General features: G+C 40.7%; 1 protein-coding gene across 1 annotated transcript in view; it reads left to right on the forward strand.

The window, feature by feature from the left end:
* Positions 1-21417, forward strand: part of LOC129645831 (24-hydroxycholesterol 7-alpha-hydroxylase) — an 83658-nt gene that overhangs the window by 1821 nt on the left and 60420 nt on the right. The window contains exons 2-6 of the mRNA XM_055571273.1: positions 7573-7708; positions 10040-10214; positions 13325-13474; positions 14390-14483; positions 20670-20777. Coding sequence (XP_055427248.1) covers positions 7573-7708; positions 10040-10214; positions 13325-13474; positions 14390-14483; positions 20670-20777 — 663 coding nt within the window. The remainder of the gene's footprint in view (positions 1-7572; positions 7709-10039; positions 10215-13324; positions 13475-14389; positions 14484-20669; positions 20778-21417) is intronic.

Consider the following 21417-nt stretch of genomic DNA (forward strand, 5'->3'; position numbering starts at 1 on the left):
TGCTAGTTTGATAGATGAAAAATACTATCTTTTAAAGAAATACATCTTAGTCTTCTGTAGCCTTCCTTAGATATATGATTTTGATAAATCTTTAGGAATGTTTCTGAAAGCTTGTCTTAGAAGGTCAAGAAAGGTCACAAAGTTTATTCTGTTTTCTTCTAAAAGGTTTATAGCTTTCTATTTTACATTTAGGTCCTAGAGCCACTTAGAGTTAATTTTTTTGTAACGTGTACAGAAGGGGTGAGTTTTACTTTTTTCCCATCTCCATGTCCAGTTGTTTCAGTATCATTTCTTGAAGGACTTTCCTTTCCTCACTTAATTGCCTTTTGTAGCATTTCAAAGATTAATTGACATATATGTGTAGATCTATGTCTAGCCTTTCTATCCTATTCCGTTGATTAAATGCCCACTCCTTTGTTAACACTAATACAGTAAATAAATAAAAACTAATACAGTTATAGTAAATCTTTAAAACAAGTAGTGAAAATTCTTTGAATATTTTGGCATTGATGTGGCATTCAAGATTCAGTTCAGTTCAGTTCAGTCACTCAGTGGTGTCTGATTCTTTGCGACCCCGTGGACTGCAACGTGCCAGGCTTCCCGGTCCATCACCAACTCCCGGAGCTTGCTCAAACTCATGTCCATGGAGTCAGTGATGCCATCCAACCGTCTCATCCTCTGTGGTCCCCTTCTCTTCCCGCCTTTAATCTTTCCCAGCATCAGGGTCTTTTCCAATGAGTCAGTTCTTTGCATCAGGTGGCCTAAGTATTGGAATTTCAGCTTCAGCATCAGTCCTTCCAGTGAATATTCAGGACTGATTTCCTGTAGGATTGACTGGTTTGATCTCCTTGAAGTCCAAGGGACTCTCAAGAGTCTTCTCCAACACCACAGTTCAAAGGCATCAATTCTTGGGTGCTCAGCTTTTTTTATGGTCCAACTCTCACATCTGTACATGACTACTGGAAAAACCATAGCTTTGACTAGATGGACCTTTGTCAGCAAAGTAATGGCTCTGCTTTTTAATATGCTGTCTAGGTTTGTCACAGCTTTTCTTCCAAGGAGCAAGCGTCTTTTATTTCATGGCTGCAGTCACCATCTGCAGTGATTTTTGAGCCCAAGAAAATAAAGTCTGTCACTGTTTCCATTGTTTCCCCATCTACTTGCCATGAAGTGATGGGACCGGATGCCATGATCTTCGTTTTTTGAATGTTGAGTTTTAAGCCAGCTTTTTCACTCTCCTCTTTCACTCTCATCAAGAGGCTCTTTAGTTCCTCTTTGCTTTCTGCCATAAGGGTGGTGTCATCTGCATATCTGAGGTTATTGATATTTCTCCCGGCAGTCTTGATTCCAACTTGTGCTTCATCTAGTTGGGCATTTCACATGATGTACTCTGCATATAAGTTAAATAATCAAGGTGACAATATGCAGCCTTGATGTACTCCTTGCCCAATTTGGAACTGGTTGGTGTTCCATGACCAGTTCTAACTGTAATTCAAACAAAACCTTGTGGGCACCAGGATGCAGGGACCCCACAAGAACTGAGCCAGACTTGCCTTTGAGTATTTGGGTGTGTCCTGTGGAGGCATGGGTCAGCAGTGGCCTGCTGCAGGGATAGGGGCTTTGGCTGCAGCAGACGTGGGAGGCTCTGCGTGTGTGTCCCACCATAGAGCCACTGAGCAGACGACCCACAAACTGGAGAACCGTTATATCAAAGAAGGTCTCACACTGTTGTGAAAGTTCTAGGGCCCACAACAGGTTTTCCAACATCTGGGGATCTGGAGAGGGACTGAGAACCCCCAGGGAATTTGACTTTGGAGGCCAGAGGGATTTGATTACCGAACTTCCATAGGACTAGGGAAACATACTCTTGGACGGCACGAACAAAACCTTGTGCACGCCAGGACCAAGGAGAAAGGAGCAGTGACCTCACAAGAGACTGAACCAGTGTCTGTGTGTGTCCAGGAGGCACCAGCAGAGGCGTGAGTTGACAGTGGCCTGCCATGGAGTCAGGGACACTGAATTCTGTAGTCTGGCATAAGTCCTTTTGAAGGAGGTTGCCATTACCACCATTAACCCTACCATAGTTTGGCTTTAGGCCAAACAACTGGGAGGGAACACAGCCCCACCCATCAACAGACAATTGGATTAAAGATTTACTGAGCATGGCCCCGCCCACCAGAGCAAGACCCAGATTCCCCCGCAGCCAGTTTCTCCTATCAGAAAGCTTCCTAAGGCTCTTATCCTTATCCATTAGATGGCAGACAGAATGGAAACTACAATTACAGAAAACTAACCCAACTGATCAGTTGGATCACAGCCTAGTCTAACTCAATGAAACTATGAGCCATGCATTACATGTAGGGCCCCCCAGATTGGACGGGTCATGGTGGACAGTTCTTACAAAACGTGGTCTGTTGGGAGAAGGGAATGGTAACCCACTTCAGTATTCTTGCCTTGAGAACCCCATGAACAGTATGAAAATGCATTTAAGATTATTTGCATTTTAATATAAATTTTTGAATTGGCTTGGCAATAATAATAAAAACTGATGAAAATATAATTGGGAAGTTTGTTAAGTCTACAGAAAAATTGAGGGAAAATTGACTTTTTAATGATATTGTCTTCTATAACTGCCATATCTCCCATTTGTTATATAACTTTTTTAGGCATATTCTGTAGTTTCTAATGATGGGAGTCTTGCCTGTGATTGTTAATTATTTTTCTGAAGTATTTTATATTCTTTATATTGTAGATACCTTGATGATATTGCAGAAATTGTAGAATGTTTTCACTTTTTGTTCCCCTTGGCTGCACTGCATAGCAGGCATATGGGGATCTTAGTTCCCTGACCAGGGATCAAACCTGCACCCCCTGCCTTAGAAGTGCAGAGTGTTAACCACTGACGCCCAGGGAAGTCCATAAATTGTTTCACTTTTGTTTTCCAGTGATATCACTGGCACATAAAAGATATAATTGTTTTTGTTTTGTATTCTCTTATCTTGCCAAATTCACTGATTAGTTCCAGTAGTTATTTGGTAGATTTCCTAGGATTTTTAGGCATACACAATAGATCCTACAAACAGATAAGTTTATTTCCTGTTTTCTGATCTTTATGCCTTTTATTTCTTTTTCTTACATAAAGAGAAGTGAAGTGAAGTGAAAGTCGCTCAGTCATGTCCAACTCTTTGCGACCCCATGGACTATACAGTCCCTGGAATTCTCCAGGCCAGAATACTGGAGTGGGTAGCCGTTCCCTTCTCCATCATAAAGAGAAACTTCTAATATATTGTTGAATAAAAATGGTGTACATAGATTAGCTTGTCTTTTTCCTAATATTCAGGAAAAAGTGTTCAATGTTTCAGCATTAAATTTCTTATTACCTGTAGGTTTTTCAAATGTGCCTATTTCAGACCTGACCTGGTCCATACCCAGAATTCACAGTTGCTACCAGGGAAATAGTGACCTAGTCACTAAATCAGTTCACTCCTATTCTTGGTGGAGTTTTAGTCCATTTAGATCTTATTGTTTCCCCAACTCTCTGATGCCTTTAAAAATATGATTTTTGTAATCTACCCCTCTTTTCTTTCATCCTACACAGACACAAAAGCATCTGCATTTGTTTTAAAAGCTGCAGAATATTCCCTGAGTCATAGTTCACTTAGTCATCTAATGATTGACATGGTTTGTTTTCCATATTTCACTATTATAAATAATGTAGCAACAAATGTCATTTCTGTGTGTGCCAGTATCTGTGGAGTAAATGATCAGATTCAAAATGTCAGTGTATTTTTTTAATTTAATTTTTATTTTAGATTAGATTATGGGGTTTCCCAGGTGGCGCTAATGGTAAAGAAAGAACCTACCTCCCAGTACAGGAGACTTAAGACACTAGGGTTTGATCCCTGGGTCAGGAAGATCCCCTGGAGGAGGGCATGGCAACCCACTCCAGTATTCTTACCTGGGGAATCCCATGGACAGAGGAGTCTGATGGGCTATGGTCTGTAGGGTCGCAAAGAGTCAAACAAGACTGAAGAAATTAAGTACGCACGCACGCATTAGGGTATAGTCGATGTTGTGTTAGTTTCAGATGTACAGCAGAGTTATTCAGTTATACATGTTCATATATTCATTCTTCTTCAAATTCTTTTCCCATATAGGTTATTACAGATTATTAAGAGAACATTGTAACTTAGAGTGAAGTGGGAAACTGTGTTTTGAGCAGAGGAGTAATGTGATCTGATTTAAATTTTAAGCGGTCACTTTGGGCACTCCGTTAAAAATAAAAACATAAAACTAAGAGAAAAAAGATGATTTGAAGGTTTTGGCAAGAATTCACGCTTGAGACCCTGGTGGCTTGTACCATGGTGATAGCAGTGGAAGTTGGAGAAGTGACTGCATCTCTCTTAAAGGTGGAAGCAGCAGGATTTCCTGGTGAATGGAACGTGGTGTGTGAAAGAATGAAAAGGATCCAAGGTGACTCTAAAAAGTTAGGCTTGAGAAACTAGAACTTGGACTTACTATCAAGTGAGATGGACAGTATTACCTAAAATGTGGCCAGAGTGCCTGTACATGTTGCCAAAGGTCACTTTCCTGATGGAAACTTAAGAATTCTCATTTGAGCAAACCTTCACCAATGAAAATGATTCATCTTCTAAGTATTCAGTAATAAACCACTGAAGGTAGGGAACGTGGGAAGCAATGTAGATGTCTGCATCACTAATGGAAAAATATGAGGCTTCACTGTTTTGGGGTATCAGCTATTAGGCTCATAGTTGCCTAATAGCATCCAACAGTGTGTTCCAGGAATGATCACATGCCATGTCATGCAGATCTGGAAATGACTCATATTGAAATACTATGAGCCTGACGGTACTTTGAGATATTCATAATAACTGTTGTTGTTCAGTCACCAAGTCATGTCTGACACTTTACCACCTCACGAAGTGCAGCATGCCAGGCTTCCCTGTCCTTCACTACCTCCCAGAGTTTGCTCAAACTCGTGTCCATTGAGTCAGTGATGTCAGCCAACCATCTCATCCTCTGTCTCCCCCTTCTCCTCCCGCCCTCAGTCTTTCCCAGCATCAGGGTCTTTTCCAAAGAGTCGTCTCTTCGTATCAGATGGCCAAAGTTTTGATGCTTCAGCTTCAGATTCAGTCCTTCCAATGACTATTCAGGGTTGATTTCCTTAAGAATTGACTGGCTTGACCCCCTTTCTGTCCAAGGGACTCTTAAGAGTCTTCTCCAGCACCACAATTTGAAAGCATCAATTTACTATAATGGGATATAAAAGTATGGGTGGTGGTTCCAAAAATATACATGTTGAATGTGGTCCGGGAAAGTCAGTGTGGCCACAGGAGGAAATGAGAATGAGGCTTTGAAGGAAGAAGGTTATAAAACTCATGGGTCCAAGGCAAGGGTCACTGTGTGCTAGGCAAGGCCACAGGAGAAAGAACTCTGTCCGTCAAGATGCAGAAGATGGAACAGAAAAAGCCCCATGCACAGCATTTGTTGGAGTTTCCTTGGGAAAGCAAGGCAAGACAGGGTAGACAGTTTAGGACTGACGACCCTGAAGAGTTTCTTGGGGCTTTGAGCTCTAGGGTTGGTCTCCAGATGCCCAGTGACTTTTTCTGGGATGATTTAGGGCAGGGATCATACTGGCTTGGTGTGTCAGAGTTAGACCAGGAAGGGGTTGGTGATACAGACTCAAGATGGGTTGACTTCCATATGAAAGGCATGTTCCTGGTTGGCTGAATCCTTTGCTCTCTCTAATTATCAGCTAGCTCTGAGAGGGCCATTTCTACCCAGTAGTGAGGCCACTGGGCTTCCCTGGTGGTTCAGTAGTAAGGAATCTGCCTGCCAGTGCAGGAGAAGCCAGTTCGATCCCTGGGTCGGGAAGATCTCCTGGAGAAAGAAATGGCTACCCACTACAGTATTCTTGCCTGGGGAGTCCCATGGACAGAGGAGCCTGGCAGGCTACATACAGACCATGGGGTTGCGAGAGTTGGACTTGACTTAGCAACTCAACAACAACATTGTGAGGCCTCCAAAGCTGAACATCATGAATAAGAAAACATAGCTCAAGAAGACAAAAGAATCATATCAATTTGGGACTTCTGTAAATTTTGGGTAGAAGCTATAAAATGCTTTTTTGTTAGTGGAATTTGAAAGATTTGTATGGCTTAAAAACAATTAAAATATTCTTAATGTAATGGTTCCTCTTCTCCTCCATTTGTGCTGCCTGTACTTTTCTTTTGAAATATGAGATTGGTTTGTGTTTAAATGAGTTCATTTTGAGTATTCTAAGAAAATAAAAATACATCTTAATCAACCCTTTGTATTTTACCTCTGGTTATTTAAATGTATTCTAGAGAACATTGAAGAGAATTTAAGAGTCGTCATTTGAATAGAAAAAGAAAAAAGAAAATGTAGCTAATGTAATTGACCCTGTGATGAATGGATGCCAAATAGACACCAAATCTAAAAAAGTACAATTGGAACAGTAAGCTCTTTTGAGGTTAGAGTTGTGGGGAAGATTGTGGTTTATTGCCTCCATTCATAATTGAAGAAAATGTTAAATTATAATTAGAGGCCAGTGAAAATAATGATATCTTTTTCTCCCAGTAAAATTATGGACTCCCTGAAGCCAAACTCTGCACTAGAGGATGTTTGTAGGCTCCTAGGAGTGATCTGATAGAAAAGGCGCAACTGATGGTGTATGAGAGAGAAGGTATCCATGAAGAACAAAGAGAGACTATAGACTCCATATCACAAGTGAAGGAGGGTGAGCATTTCCCAGGGGCAGGACCCTCCATCTGTTGACTTGAGGGGAAGCATGGAGAATGAGTACAAATGGGTACAATTCTTTGCCCTGGTGGTGAGAAGCTGAGAGTGCTCATTTTTCCCCAGTGAGTTACAAAGCAGGAACACTCAGAGTGGAGAGGGTTGGGCAGGGTGAACAGGTGAGTCATTTTGGAAAGGGAGAAAGTGAACACTACAGAACTTTCTATTGTAGACATTGTTGAGTGACCAGAGATTGACGGTGAAATCAGTCAGCAGTTTATCTTTTTCTTGAACAAAGTTCAGCCATAGGTTGCTTATAACCCTCCAGGTATCTTGAAAACAGTGTTGGAATTTCACAGTGTTTAACCTAATTTCTAACAATTATTTCTGAGTATTATTTCCTACTGCCAGAATGGAAGGTGCAAACAAATAAATATATGATCAAAAGGAAGGTTAAATATTATGACAATAAATTAGGATTTATATAATTAAATTTCACTCCATCAATCAAAATTTATAACTAATTACTAGGAAATGGAAAGCCACTCCAGTATTCTTGCCTGGAAAATTCCATGGACAGAGGAGCCTGGCAGGTTATAGTCCATGGGGTTGCAAAGAGTCGGATGCGACTGAGCACGCATACATTATATGTAATCTTAATAGTTTTTATCTTGACTGTAATTTCAGTATCGGGGTTCTTGAGGAACTCTGTCTTAAGCATAACCCATGTCCAGTAACTTATCTATTAGAAATGCTTACTAATCTGATCTCTACTTATGTGTTTTCTTTCAGTATGGACCAGTATTTACAGTCATTGTTATGGGCACCCGAATGACCTTTGTTACTGAAGAAGAGGGAATTAATGTGTTTCTAAAATCCAAAGAAATAAATTTTGAACTAGCAGTGCAAAATCCCGTCTATCATACAGGTAAACAGTATTTTCAGATAGGCCATTTGAAATGCAACATGGACTCCCAAGGGCAGTTCTAGGTAACAAGCACATCTTCACTCCTCTATCAAAAATGAGGCAGACCCATTATTTTATTCTTTAGAGTAGGGATAGAAAAGAGTTTGTGATGAGTTTGGCCTTTGAAAAACAAATTGTGTGCTTAGTCGCTCAGTTGTGTCAACTCTTTGTGGCCCCATGGACTGTAGCCTGCCAGGCTCCTCTGTTCATGGGTTTTTCCAGGCAAGAATATTGAAGTGGTAGCCATTCCCTTCTCCAGGGAAATCTTCCCATTCCAGGGGTCAAAGGCAGGTCTCCTGCATTGCAGGTGGATTCTTTACCATCTGAACCAAGCCCTAAAAATGAATTATTTGCAGTGTCAAACATTAGGATCTCCACAAGGCATGTGTAAAAGATAAGGTCACCTCACGTTTACTTGGGAAAATATTGGAATTTATATCCTGTTAACAGCCCCCAAGATGTCACTGACTCTATTATGCTGCTGTGCATATGTTTTACAGGCTATTGCTCTTTGTTTGATCTCATGTTGCACCACTTAGTGAGCCCCCCTCCTTTATTTTGGCTGTGCTCCGTCTTTTGTTGCAGGGCAGGAGAGCTGCTCTTTGTGCCATCGGCTCCCTAGTTGCAGTGTGTGCCTTTAGTTACCCCACAGTATGAGGGATCTTAGTTCCCTGACCAGGGATCAAACCTACATGCCCTGCATTGGAAGGCAGATTCTTAACCCCTGGTCCCCCAAGGAAGCCCCAGTAAGCTCTTTACTGTGGCATTTCCTGACATAGTCCACAGGGTTATTAAGGTGAGTGGGGCTTGGCTTCATATAATTGGTGCCCTTTCTTCATCCTCAGAGACTGCTGGACTCAATCCGCATACTTTCAGTGTGACTGTCTGCCTTTATTTCTCCCCCCTGGTTCATTTTACACCTGGTTCTTTTCTCTGCTTTCACAATGCCTATGCTTGCTTCTAACATCTTTCTCTTGGCTTCCTTTTTTGGCTTCTTCCTTAGGTTCCTTTTCCTATAGCTTCTTTTATGCATTTCTTGCCATTAAGACATAAAAGTTTGTTTTCGAGGCTGTTAGATCAATAGCATGATTATTATTTTTTGTTGCTTGCATGAAAAATCACAACATGTTGATTACATTTTTGACTCTTTAATGCTTCTTGACTGTGGCATTCCAGATCAAAGAAATAGAAATACTTGGAAGATTCTTGATCTGTAAATTCACATATTCCTTCAGAAAAATATACCAACTTACGTATCAGAGGTATATTGAAATGATCACATTTTTTTTTTTCAGCTCTGCCCCCCCGGGGGACTTTCGTGTTTAAATATTTCTATTTAACAGATAAAATATCTTAATATTTACTCATGAGCCAGCTTCTCATTCCTTTTAAATATACCCCTACCACGGAGATGATACATAGTCAAGAAATCTACAAATTATTTTTCATTAATTTATGTGAAATGTAACCTACATATAATAGGATGATGAAATATAAAATTAAAAATTAGTTTTTAAAAAACTTATTTCAAAGATAATTAAAGAGGATTAAAGAAAAATATAAAGGAATAATGAGTTCAAAAATTCATACTCTTTAACACCCAGACCAGACCAGGTGTGTCATGAAAGGATCATGAACACTGAGATAAAGGGAATGGTGGAACAGTGTGGGGACTTCCCTGGTGGTCCAGTGGTTAAGCGTTCACCTTCCAATCCAAGGTTTGATTCCTGGTCTGGATGCTAATATCCCACATGCCTCATGGCCAAAAAACCAAAACATAAAGCAAAAACAATATTGTAATAAATTCAATAGAGACTAAAAATGATCCACCTTAAAAAAAAAAGTCTAAAAAAAAAAGGCAGGGGAAACCGTGGGGCCAAAGCTATTCATGGAGTTAGGAAGATCCTGCTGATGGAGACAATATTTAAGACACTTGAAGGAGAAAAGAAGTCAGAAGGAGAAATGTGTATCTTATAGGTGTGTAAGGGAAGAGAGGGTTGTTGTCAAAAATAGATAACATTCTGAGCAGATAGAACAGCTCATGAAGATGGTGAGATGTAAAAAAAAGTGTGTTTTACCTGAAATATATATTTGGAGGGCGAAGACACTGGAAATACCATTGGAGAGCTGGAAAGAGGGTAGAAGGTCTTGCAAACTTTGTTAAGGCTTTCACTATCTCACAGTCTATGTTGAATCTTCACCTTTGGCTCTAGTTCCTGCTGATCAAGACATATTGACTGTTTACTTCAAGAAGGGGTTGCTTCTTTTGAAAAGTGTTTTCTCTGTTTATAGCATCCATCGCAAAGAATATCTTTTTAAAACTGCACGAGAAACTTTATATCACGGTGAAAGGGAAAATGGGGATTTTCAACCTATACAAATTCACTGGACAATTGACTGAAGAATTACAGGAACAGTTGCAGAATTTAGGTACTCATGGGACCACAGACCTGAACAAGTTTATGAGGTAAATCAATGCCTTGTTATTTTTGTTTTGTTTTCTTTTTTTGGAGTAATAAAGTTTGAAGCCTATATGTTGGACCTGAAATACTATGTGGTGGATTATGAAATCTACCGTACTAAGCAATTAAAACATTCTGTTGATCTTTTAAATTCTAATTAATGGGCAGTTTTCATTTAGTACTTCAATTTGAAGTTAAGCAAACGAACCAATAGATCCTAGGCAGCGCTAGTGGTAAAGAACCTGCCTGCCAGTGCAGGAGATGTAAGAGATGGGTTCAATCCCTGGGTTGGGAAGATCCCCTGGACTGGGGCATGGCAACCCACTCCAGTATTCTTGCCTGGAGAATCCCATGGACAGAGGAGCCTGGCAGGCTACAGTCCATGGGGTCACAAAGAGTTAGACACAACTGAAGCAACTTAGCAGGCATATATAATAATTTCATCTTAGTCATTCCTTACAATTTTGTATGTTCTACATGAGTTTCCTTCATATAACTGTCATGTATCCATCAGAATTTTGACAAAGCATTCAGTGCAATTTGTGATTGACAAATTGAAGAGGACATTGAGAGGAGAGGGGAGAGGAGAGGATTGCAAAGTAGAGGACAAGGTTCCAGGAGATGTTTGTGAGACTTCACAAGGTGGCTGAGACAAAGCCACCATTGGCCTCAGGAGTGAGCCCAAAGTCCTCTGAGAGCAGAGATGCTGAGACAGTGAGACAGGAAAGGACAGTATGGGGAGCCAGGTAGTGCTCAGTTATGTTCCGGAGCTTTTTGACAAATGTCAGGGCTGAGCATGGGAGCCATGTGAAAAATCCCCGCCACATGCAGGGAGATTTGGTAAATTGAAGTTACCAGTGAGGCCCTTTTCCATCTCAGGGGGATGCCCTGATACTGGAGGCAGGATTCAACTGTTCAGGCTCGTAAAGCACAACAACATTTAATATTTTGTTAGAAGTCTAGAAACAGAGACAGAAAAAATAAACTTTTTTTTTAATAAGTTTTTGTTAAAACTTATTATAAGTTTTAATAAACCAACCAAACTTTTGACATGCCTAATATATACAACAAAACAAAACAGATTCTTGAATAACTTTGGAACTGTGACAGAAGGAGATCCTGAGAATTTTCTGTAAAGGAGAGATGGCAAACAAAAATGGAAGAAACAGTACTTAGTGTTACTAATCTAGAACATATTAATAATATTTGATATTCTTTTACATAAGTATTCCACAGTAATTTCATTCATTTGAGGGAAAACTTACAGATAACGTAGACTTCAGAAATATTCACAACCTAAAAGCTGAGAGTTATGTTTTGTTTGGTGGGAATTTTTAGGATTGCAAGCCCTAAAACTTCAACTTCATCTTGGGTTACCCTTAGAGAACTGCTCTGAAAAGGTGAGACCAGGAGCCAGGTCGTATAGAAGTTTTGCAACAAAGGACAGGTAGTCTAAACATCTATCAGAAGATTTTTATTAATCAAAGAAAACCACATATCTCAGGAATTTAGCACTTTTCTATGTTTGGGAATATACAAGAGTCTGGGCTCACTGAAATCATTCATTTGATAGGTACCTCAGCTCTCTGGGGCTAATATCCCGTGTTTTCACATCTTGAGGCTCCTGGGGTTCACCGCAGGGAGTGCCTGCAGTCTGAGGGCTGCCAGATGGCAGGTATTCTTTTCCTTCCTGAGTTTCCTCAGGGCTCGCCAGCTCACCATCAGTGGTGGCTATAGGTGCTGATGACTATGATATCCTTTGTTTACTGATATGGCAGGAAATATTCCATTTCTCACTACTTCATTTGAATTTTCAGTATGGTTCAAAGTCATAAGATCCTGGGAGATATTAGGAATTTGGTGACTAATATTGCCCTTGATTCTTTGTTTGGGTATTTTTTTGCTGCTGTCTAAAGGTAAGAGCAGTATCTTGGTTATTGTTATTTGCTAAAAATAAATGCTTGTTGAAATTGTGTTGAATTTTTCTGTGTATCAGCTTGATGAGGACAGAGTATAGGGACAAAGTAGGTGATTAAATAGTTAATCCCACTAGGGGATTGCAAGTAGAATAAAAATGGGAGGCCCCTGTAAGTTAATGATTACTCAAGAAAACAGATTTACGTAACCATGAAGCCAGGCAGGCTTGTTTAGCAGCAAAACCATGCACAGAAGCACAAGACATGCCCCAAAACAATGTAACAAAAGTGGCATGAGACCCTAATCCAGCTCAGTGAGCTCAGTAAGTTAGGACACGCTCTCTGTACACATAAAAAACAATAATTTATGGACGTGGCTTGACCATGTAGGGACAAGAAAACTCCCCTGCCCAACCAGCAGGAGGAACTGATGATGGAAACATGACATCTGCTCAAGAAAAAGAAGATCTTCTCCGCTTCCCCACTTTTCCTTTGATTATAAAACTGTAGCCCAGTAAATTCTTGGGTTGTAGCCTCCTCTGACCCACAACTCGTAAGCCTCACAAGCATCCTATCCTAATAAGTCACTCCTTATCTATCACTCTGCCTCTCGATGAATTCTTTCTGTGCTGAAATGTAAAGAACTATGGTACCAGAGCTCTTCAGAGCCCCCCTGAAACACCACCTAAGAGTTTTAAGCTCACATTTATCAGGATCGAACAATATTTGCTTAGAAAGCATTTGAAAATCTTTAGATAAATAAGACCACAACTTTACCCCCAAGTTATCTCGAGCACAGTAACCAAATATTAAAAGCTCTTAAGAGTGACTTCCCCCCACTAAATTGATCACATATGATTGCGTGCATGCGTGTGTGCTAAGTCTCTTGAGTTGTATCCGACTCTGCTATCCCATGGACTGTAGCGCACCAGGCTTCTCTGTCCATGGAATTCTCCAGGCAAGAATACTGGAGTGGGTTGCCATTTCCTCTTCTAGGGGATCTTCCCAACCCAGGGATCGAATTGGCGTCTCTGATGTCTCCTGCAGTGGTAGGCAGGTTCTTTACCACTGCAGCCTTGGCAGCCTCACATTTGATTGTCCACCCCTAGTATACAGCTGTTCAGTAACAGCTTCTTGTATCCCGTGCCTCTCTTCTTTGGTCATTGGCTCTGACATTTTATGTGTTTCTATCTTTGCAGGCACCTGCTTTACCCAGTGACAGTGAACATACTCTTTAAAAAAGGTCTGTTTCCCACAGACGAGAGGAAAATCAGGGAGTTTCATCAGCACTTTCAAGCTTACGATGAAGGTTTCGAATATGGGTCCCAGTTGCCAGAATGGCTCCTCAGGTAGACAGCTGTTTCCTGTATTAATTCCCTTTTCAAGCTCCCCTCAGCCATTAATATTTGTCACTCCTCTCTATGTTCTAAGTAGATATAATAGCAGTTTACATGGAAGAGACAGAAGCTAATTCTTATGACCAGTTAGGTGTGTGTGTGTGTGAGCTAAGGGAGGAACTGAAGAAAAGTGATGGATTATTTCTTTAGTCTCATTTTGAGGAACAAAAACAAGAGGGGAAGGGGAGAATACGAGAACGAAATGAAGAATCTGTTTTGAGACCTTCTATGTCGTTTCCCTTCTATGCCATTTCCAGCTTACTCTTACCAGTCATTCCTGCATTATCACGTGTGACTTGGGTCAGAATCAGACTTTGTCCATATTCTCCCCTGAGGCAACAGTAGTTGGGGTCAATTGTATTTCTCACGATTGGCTCAGATAAAAGTTTATGAAACAGTTTGATTAGAAAGTAATGTGATTTTTTTTTTTTTTTTTTTTTAGTTTCTTGGCAGTTGGTCTACACTGATGACTGGTCAGAAAAGATTAAAAATTTTGCTCTTAGTTAGTTTGCTTTACCTCATTTAACCTAATCACAGGTTGCTGTGCTAGTTTTTCATCCTCCTGAGACTGGCAACAGCCAGAGTAAACTTAGGCTGAGCAAGTCGTCGGCCCTGTTTTCTCATTCAGCACCTGTCCCCTAGGAATGCAAGCATTTCTTTGCAGAAGATACTAAAATATGGCAGCCTTGCCCCCTCAGTTTTCCTTGGGTACTGATAAATCTGAAGGAAGACCTCTCATGAAGTTCCCGCTGAAAAAGAAGATGTTTGGAGAATTAAGATTCCGTAGATAGTGTCCCTTTTCTGCTGTGATCTATTACTTCTGGAGTGCTTTTCAGTTAATTTATACACGTATTCTTTCTCACCTAGAAACTGGTCAAAATCCAAAAAGTGGCTTCTAGCACTTTTTGAGAAAAACATTCCAGATATAAAAACATACAAATCTGCAAAAGATAATTACCCGGTAAGTTTTCCTTAGCTTTTTTTGTGGTTGTTGTTGTTGCTAAAAATCATGAAACGCATTAGATAGCATTTTGCCATCCACTGTGTTGAATGTTTGCATACGTTATTTTATTATTACATCCTCACAACAGGAAGGGAGGAATTAACCCTATTTTCCATAAACGAAAAACTGACACTACAGATAACAAAATAACGCAATAGTCTGAGCTTCTTTTTAAATTGATTTATGGTGGCACAGTGGTAAAGAACCAGCCTGCCAATGAGGGAGATGTAAGAGATGCCAGTTCAATCTCTGGGTTGGGAAGATCCCCTGTAAGAGGGCATGGCAACCCACTCCAGTATTCTTACCTGGAGAATCCCGTGAACAGAGGTGCTTGGCAGGCTACGGTCCATAGGGTCACAAAGAGTTGGACATGATTGAAGTGATTTAGCATACACACATTGATTAGAGAGTTCTTTGTGTCAACAGTCTCAGGTGGGAGTTACAGGTAGTTAGGCAAAGATAATAAAGCTTGACAAAGTTGACGGTTTTTTCCCTGAGGTCACCACCACTCATTGTTTCTCTCTTCAAATGCAGCCAGGTAGTATGACATACAACTTAAAGAGCAAGGCACCAGGAGTCATGCTTCTAAGTGTCCTGGATCTACTGCTCTCCCCATGTGGTCCCTAGACCAATGGTACCAACATCACCTGGGAACCCCTCAGGCAGAAACCCTGAGAGCCAAGCCATCTGTGGTTTAATGCACCTTCCAGATGGTTCTGATGCTTGCTAATGCATGGTTCTCAGTCCTGACCGCTCATTAGAATCCCTGGAAGCTTTGGAAAACTACCCGATTCTCCAGACTCACCCTCGGAGGCTGGGCTTCCTTTTGGCCTGGACTGCCTGGACTCAAATCCAGTCACTGCTCTGTGACCTTGGATGTGGTGCCTAATCTCTTGGTCTCAAGTTTTGTCACCTACTTCATAGAGTTGTGGGATCCAGTGAGTTAATATTTGGAAAGCACTTGGAAGAGAGTAAAGACTATGTAAGAATTTATCATTGTTATCATCATTGAAGAAATCACTTCCTATCTTTTAGCACTTAAAGATGATATCAAATATTTTTGTTCGTTTGTTTTTAGTTAACAAGAGCAAGTGTTATTTTAAACAACTCTGCTTAACAATGGAGGGGAAGTTCACTTTAGAAAAAAAAAGGAATGCGTGAATGTTTGGGGATCTCCCTCTTGAATAGAGGGGATAGAAAGTTAGACTGGGTACCAGGACAGCTGGAGAATTAAATTGTTTAATGCAAACAATCTTTGCTGTATATCTTAAGCTGTCATTATATTCTGCAAGGCATTTCTGAAAAGACAGAAAAGGGGGAAAATCACATTGCCTTTTATTTTCTTAAATTAAAAAAATAATAATACAGTAAAGTACAAAAAAATATAATCACCATATACACATTATTCAGAATTAAACAGTCAACAGTTAGCCAAAAGGAAAGGAAGTTAGACTGGGATGCCCTTCACTGACAAACTTTGTCTCAGCTAAGAATTCTGTTTTACAAACAGATCTAGATAAACACATTTTTCTTTGCATTATTTTCCAGGATTTAGAGGTAAAACCATATGTGTATAAAAGCTGGACCCAAGTAGATCTGTAATCTAGGAGCCTATAAAACAGGGGTTTTAATGCCCTAGTTAAAACTTCCCAGGATTCCCTTGTGGCTCAGCTGGCAAGAATCCACCTGCAATGTGGGATACCTGTGTTCTATCCCTGGATTGGGAAGATCCCCTGGAGACAGGAAAGGCTACGCACTCCAGTATTCTGGCCTGGAGAATTCCGTGGACTGTATAGTCTATGGGGTAGCAAAGAGTCGGACGTGACTGAACGACTTTCACTTCACTTCACTTAAAACTCCCCACTGACAGTAATTCTAGAATAGCATTTATTTTTCTTACTCTGAAGAAATGAGATACTTTAATCATAAGTACTTGAACTCCCTCTTAGAATAAAGACAGATTTTGAACTTTGGTGAAGCTTATTCAGTGTTTATGGCTGGAACTGAATTCAGTTTGAACACTCATGAGCTGTGTGACTTCATTTTTTAAAAAAGGCCCTTTCTAAACAAGAGATGCAATCTGCTGGATGACAAAGAGGTTGTGGAGGTGGATCTGGCAACTTCATGGGTCATGGAGGAAACTTTGGAGGTGGTGGACGTAACTTTGGCCGTGGTGGAAACTTTGGTGGAAGAGGAGGCTATGGTGGTGGAGGTGGTGGCAGCAGAGGGAGCTATGGAGGAGGCGATGGTGGATATAGCGGATTTGGAGGGGATGCTGGCAGCTATGGCGGTGGTCCTGGTTATAGTCGTAGAGGAGGCTATGGTGGTGGTGGACCAGGATATGGAAACCAGGGTGGTGGGTAGGGTGGTCGTGGTGGAGGATATGATGGTATCGATGAAGGAGGACATTTTGGAGGCAACTATGGTGGTGGTGGAAACTATAATGATTTTGGAAATTATAATTGACAACAGCAATCAAATTATGGACCCATGAAAGGGGGCAGTTTTGGTGGAAGAAGCTCAGGCAATCCCTATGGTGGCAGTTAGGGATCTGGTGGTGGAAGTGGTGGATATGGTAGCAGAAAATTCTAAAAACTCAGAAGCAAAGGACTACAGTTCTTAGCAGGAGAGAGAGCGAGGAGTTGTCAGAAAAGCTGCAGGTTACTTTGAGACAGTTGTCCCAAATGCATTAGAGAAACTGTAAAAATCTGCCACAGAAAGAACGATGATCCATAGTCAGAAAAGTTACTGCAGCTTAAACAGGAAACCATTCTGTTCAGGACTGTTATATCCACAGTTTGCAAAAAGTGCAGCTATTGATTAATGCAATGTAATGTCAATTACGGAGAAGGCAATGGCACCCCACTCCAGTACTCTTGCCTGGAAAATCCCATGGACGATGGAGCCTGGTGGGCTGCAGTCCATGGGGTCACTAAGAGTCGCACATGACTGAGTGACTTCACTTTCACTTTTCACTTTCATGCACTGGAGAAGGAAATGGCAACCCACTCCGGTGTTCTTGCCTGGAGAATCCCAGGGATGGTGGAGCCTGATGGGCTGCTGTCTATGGGGTCGCACAGAGTCGGACACGACTGAAGCGACTTAGTAGCAGCAGCAGCAGCAGCAACAGCAGCAATGTCAATTAGATGTTACATTCCTGAGGTCTTTTATCCGTTGTAGCTTTGTCTTTTTCTTTGCATTACATCAGATATATTGCCCTGTAAATTGTGGTAGTGGTACCAGGAATAAAAAATTAGGGAATATTTAACTTTTCAAAAAAAAAAATTTGTTTCTGTTTTCCTCCAGCAGTGTTCACACAGAGTTTATGTCTTTATACCAACAATCTTTTAAAAAACATGGGCTAAGAAGAAAATAAAAGATTTTGTTGTCTTTTACTGTATAAGTGGATTTCAATGACCTAGGGTTTTTTTGGTTTTTTTGACTGCACTGAGTCTTAGCGGCAGCATGTGGGCTCTAGTTCCCTGACCAGGGATTAAACCCAGGGCCTCTGCATTGGGAGCACAGAGTCTTAGCCACTGGACCACCATGGAAGTCCCTCAATGGCCTAGTTAAGCAAAAGACTAGAAGAAGATTTTTTTTTTTTAATATTATACACACTCTTATCACATCATAATTTTATCATATTTTAACTTGAATGACGTCTCCCGTGTTATTCTGCTGCTGCTAAGTTGCTTCAGTTGTGTCCAACTCTGTGCGACCCCAGAGACGGCAGCCCAATAGGCTCCCCCGTCCCTGGGATTCTCCAGGCAAGAACACTGGAGTGGGTTGCCATTTCCTTCTCCAATGCAGGAAAATGAAAAGTGAAAATGAAGTTGCTCAGTCGTGTCCGACTCTTCGCGACCCCATGGACTGCAGCCTACCAGGCTTCTCCGTCCATGGGTACCGAGGCAGGCAAGAGTACTGGAGTGCCATTGCCTTCTCCCATGTTATTCTAGATACATATTAAACTAGATACATATTAAACTAATGTTTTTATTTTAAAATACTGTGCTACAGAATAGCCTATCAAGAGAATGAAATATATCTGTAGCATTTTCAATGAAACATTAACTTTGTACCATAACAACTTGCATTGTAAATCTGATAAAAATCAGAAGTAAATGAAATTTATACTTAAACTATTTTCAAACCTGCTAATCCATTGTTACAAAAACAATAAGACATCACTGACATGTGTGGGCTGCTTACTGTGTCCCAGCCATACTATTACACATTTCACAAATTCACTACTCATTTATTTTTCACAACAACTTCAATACCTGGAAAACAAGGGATTGTTAAAACCAGAAAGCCAGAGTTAATCACTTTTGAAACATTACATTCTTTGTAAGTAACAGGAACAGCCTCTAGTCATGTGTTTACTTTGATAGTGATGTAATTGGTGTTTTCCATATTATAGAATCTGAAGAAAACCCACTGCATTCTAGCGTAGTGCACTTCTCCAAATCCCAAATCCATGAGTTAAGGATTGAGTCTCTAAGGGGCAGCATAGCCCTAGTGGCTAAGATTGTCCCTAAAGGGCTTTCCTGGTGGCTCAGATAGTAAAGAAAAGAATCTGCCTGCAATGCAGGAAACCTGAGTTCGATCCCTGGGTTGGAAAGATCCCCTGGAGAAGGGAATGGCTACACCCACTCCAGTATTCTTGCCTGGAGAATTCCGTGGACAGAGGAGCCTGGCAGGCTACAGTCCATGGAGTCTCACAAAGAGTCAGACATGACTAAGCAACTTTCACTTTCAAAGGGTAGATAGTCTAGTAGCTATGATTGTGGGCACTGGAGCCAGGGGCCAGACTCCCAGGATTCAATCCCAGCTCAACCAGTGACAATCTGTATGTCTCTAGCAAAGCTCCCCAACTTAATTGTGCCTTCATTTCCTCAAATGTAAAATAGTGAAAATAACAGATCTACTCCTTAGAGCTGGGGTGAGCATTGAATGCTTTGATCCCTGTGAAGCCCTTAAAACAGTACTTGCCTTCCAAAGCAGTGACTACTATTATTTCTATTGCCTATTTAAGATTCACAGTGCACAAGTAAGTTTAATGGAAATGTTACAATGCCTGAGTTTCTTCATGGTGATGGAGATGACCATTGGCAGAGGCAAATCTGGGAAACCTTCCAATGAAGGAAATGCTTTCATGGAATTTGTGTGATGACCCAAGAACAGCCACAGTAGGTGGCCTTGGATGTAGCCCTGATCTGACCTGGCACCATCCATGTCAAATGTCAGTTCTCTGCATAGTTTTAGAGTATTGTAATATTTATAATATACTGATTTAGACACAACCAACATGCCCTTCAATAGGTAAGGGGGTAAATGGATAAACTGTGCTACCTACAGAGAACAGAGTGTTAGTGCTAAAAAGAAATGAGCTATCAAGCCATGAAAAAACATGGAGGAACCATAAATGCATATTACTAAGTGAAAGAAGCTAATATGAGAAGGCTATGTACTGTCTGATTCCAATTATGTGACATTTTGGAAAAGGCAAAACTATGAAGAAAGTAGAAAGATCAGTGGTTGTTAGGGACTGGGCAGAGATGAGTAGACAGAGCCTAGGGGATGTTTTAGGGACATGAAAATACTCCGTGTGATATTGTAATGACAATAGATGTCATTATGCATTTGTCCAAAGTCATAGAGTTTACAACACCAAGAATGAATCCTAAGGTAAGCTATACACTTTAGATGATTATGATATATCCATTTAGTTTCATCCTTGGTAAAAAAAAAATGTACAGTTCTGGTAAGTGATGCTGACGACAATGGAGAAGCTACGCAGATGTGGGGGTAAGGGTTATATGAGAAATTTCTGTACTCTCCTCTCAATTTTATTGTAAACCTATAACTGCTCTAAAAAATAAAGTGTTTAAAAAAATTAAGCCAGGATTTGAACCAATGTGGTAAAAGTATTGAACCTCAGAGTCCCTGCTTCCAATCACTAGTCTACCAGTAAGTATGTAAATCCCTTAGCATGTCTGAAATCGCAAACCTAAGAATAGCAAAAATAGTATCTTTCAGATTAAAGAAAAATGTTCTTTTCAGATTAAAGAAAGATGATCTTTATTAATATCAGTCTTGGTCACATAGCTCTGGTTTGACAATATTCTTTTTTTTTTTAAACAGACAGTAATGCAGGCTGTACTGGACCTCCTAGAGATGGAAGCAAATGAACAAAAGAGTTCTAATTATGGGCTCTTACTACTTTGGGCTTCTCTGTCCAATACTGTCCCTGTAAGTATATTAGTAAAGGAAGGCATGCATTTCTGTCTACTGTACTTTCAGTTTTTCCCTTCATTTTTCTTCCTCTTTTATAATTTATTTATTTGTTCATTTATTTTTGGCTGTGTCAGGTCTTTGCTGCTGTGTGGACTTTTCTCTAGTTGCAGAGAGCGGGAGCTACTCTCTCGTTGCAGGGCGTGGGCTTCTCATTGCAGTGGCTTCTCGTGCTGCAGAGCACAGGCTCTAGCTTGCAGGCTTCAGCAGCTCCCAGACTCTAGAGCACAAGCTCAGGAGTTGTGGTGCATGGGCTTCATTGCTCCACGGCCCGTGGGATCTTCCTGGACCAGGGATGGTACCTGTGTATCCCTGCATTGGCAGGTAGATTCTTTACCACTGAGCCACTAGGGAATTTAAAAAAAAAATTTTTTTCCACATGTTATGGGGAAGAAAATGACTGTAATGGATTTGGTTGTGAGATAGGAAAATAAAACTAAGTGCCTAAGGAAATCTGTTAAGATCACAAAGGAGGCACAGCAGAGATCTGAAGTGCATTCTGCTCTTTGTAAGGCAGCATGTAAGAGGCTAAGGGAAGACTTTGCACTTAGGGGTCAGATGTGACCACACCTGTGTATGGAGCACTTTCTGTACTTTC

The sequence above is a fragment of the Bubalus kerabau genome, chromosome 3, assembly GCF_029407905.1.
Source record: "Bubalus kerabau isolate K-KA32 ecotype Philippines breed swamp buffalo chromosome 3, PCC_UOA_SB_1v2, whole genome shotgun sequence".
NCBI lineage: Eukaryota > Metazoa > Chordata > Mammalia > Artiodactyla > Bovidae > Bubalus > Bubalus kerabau.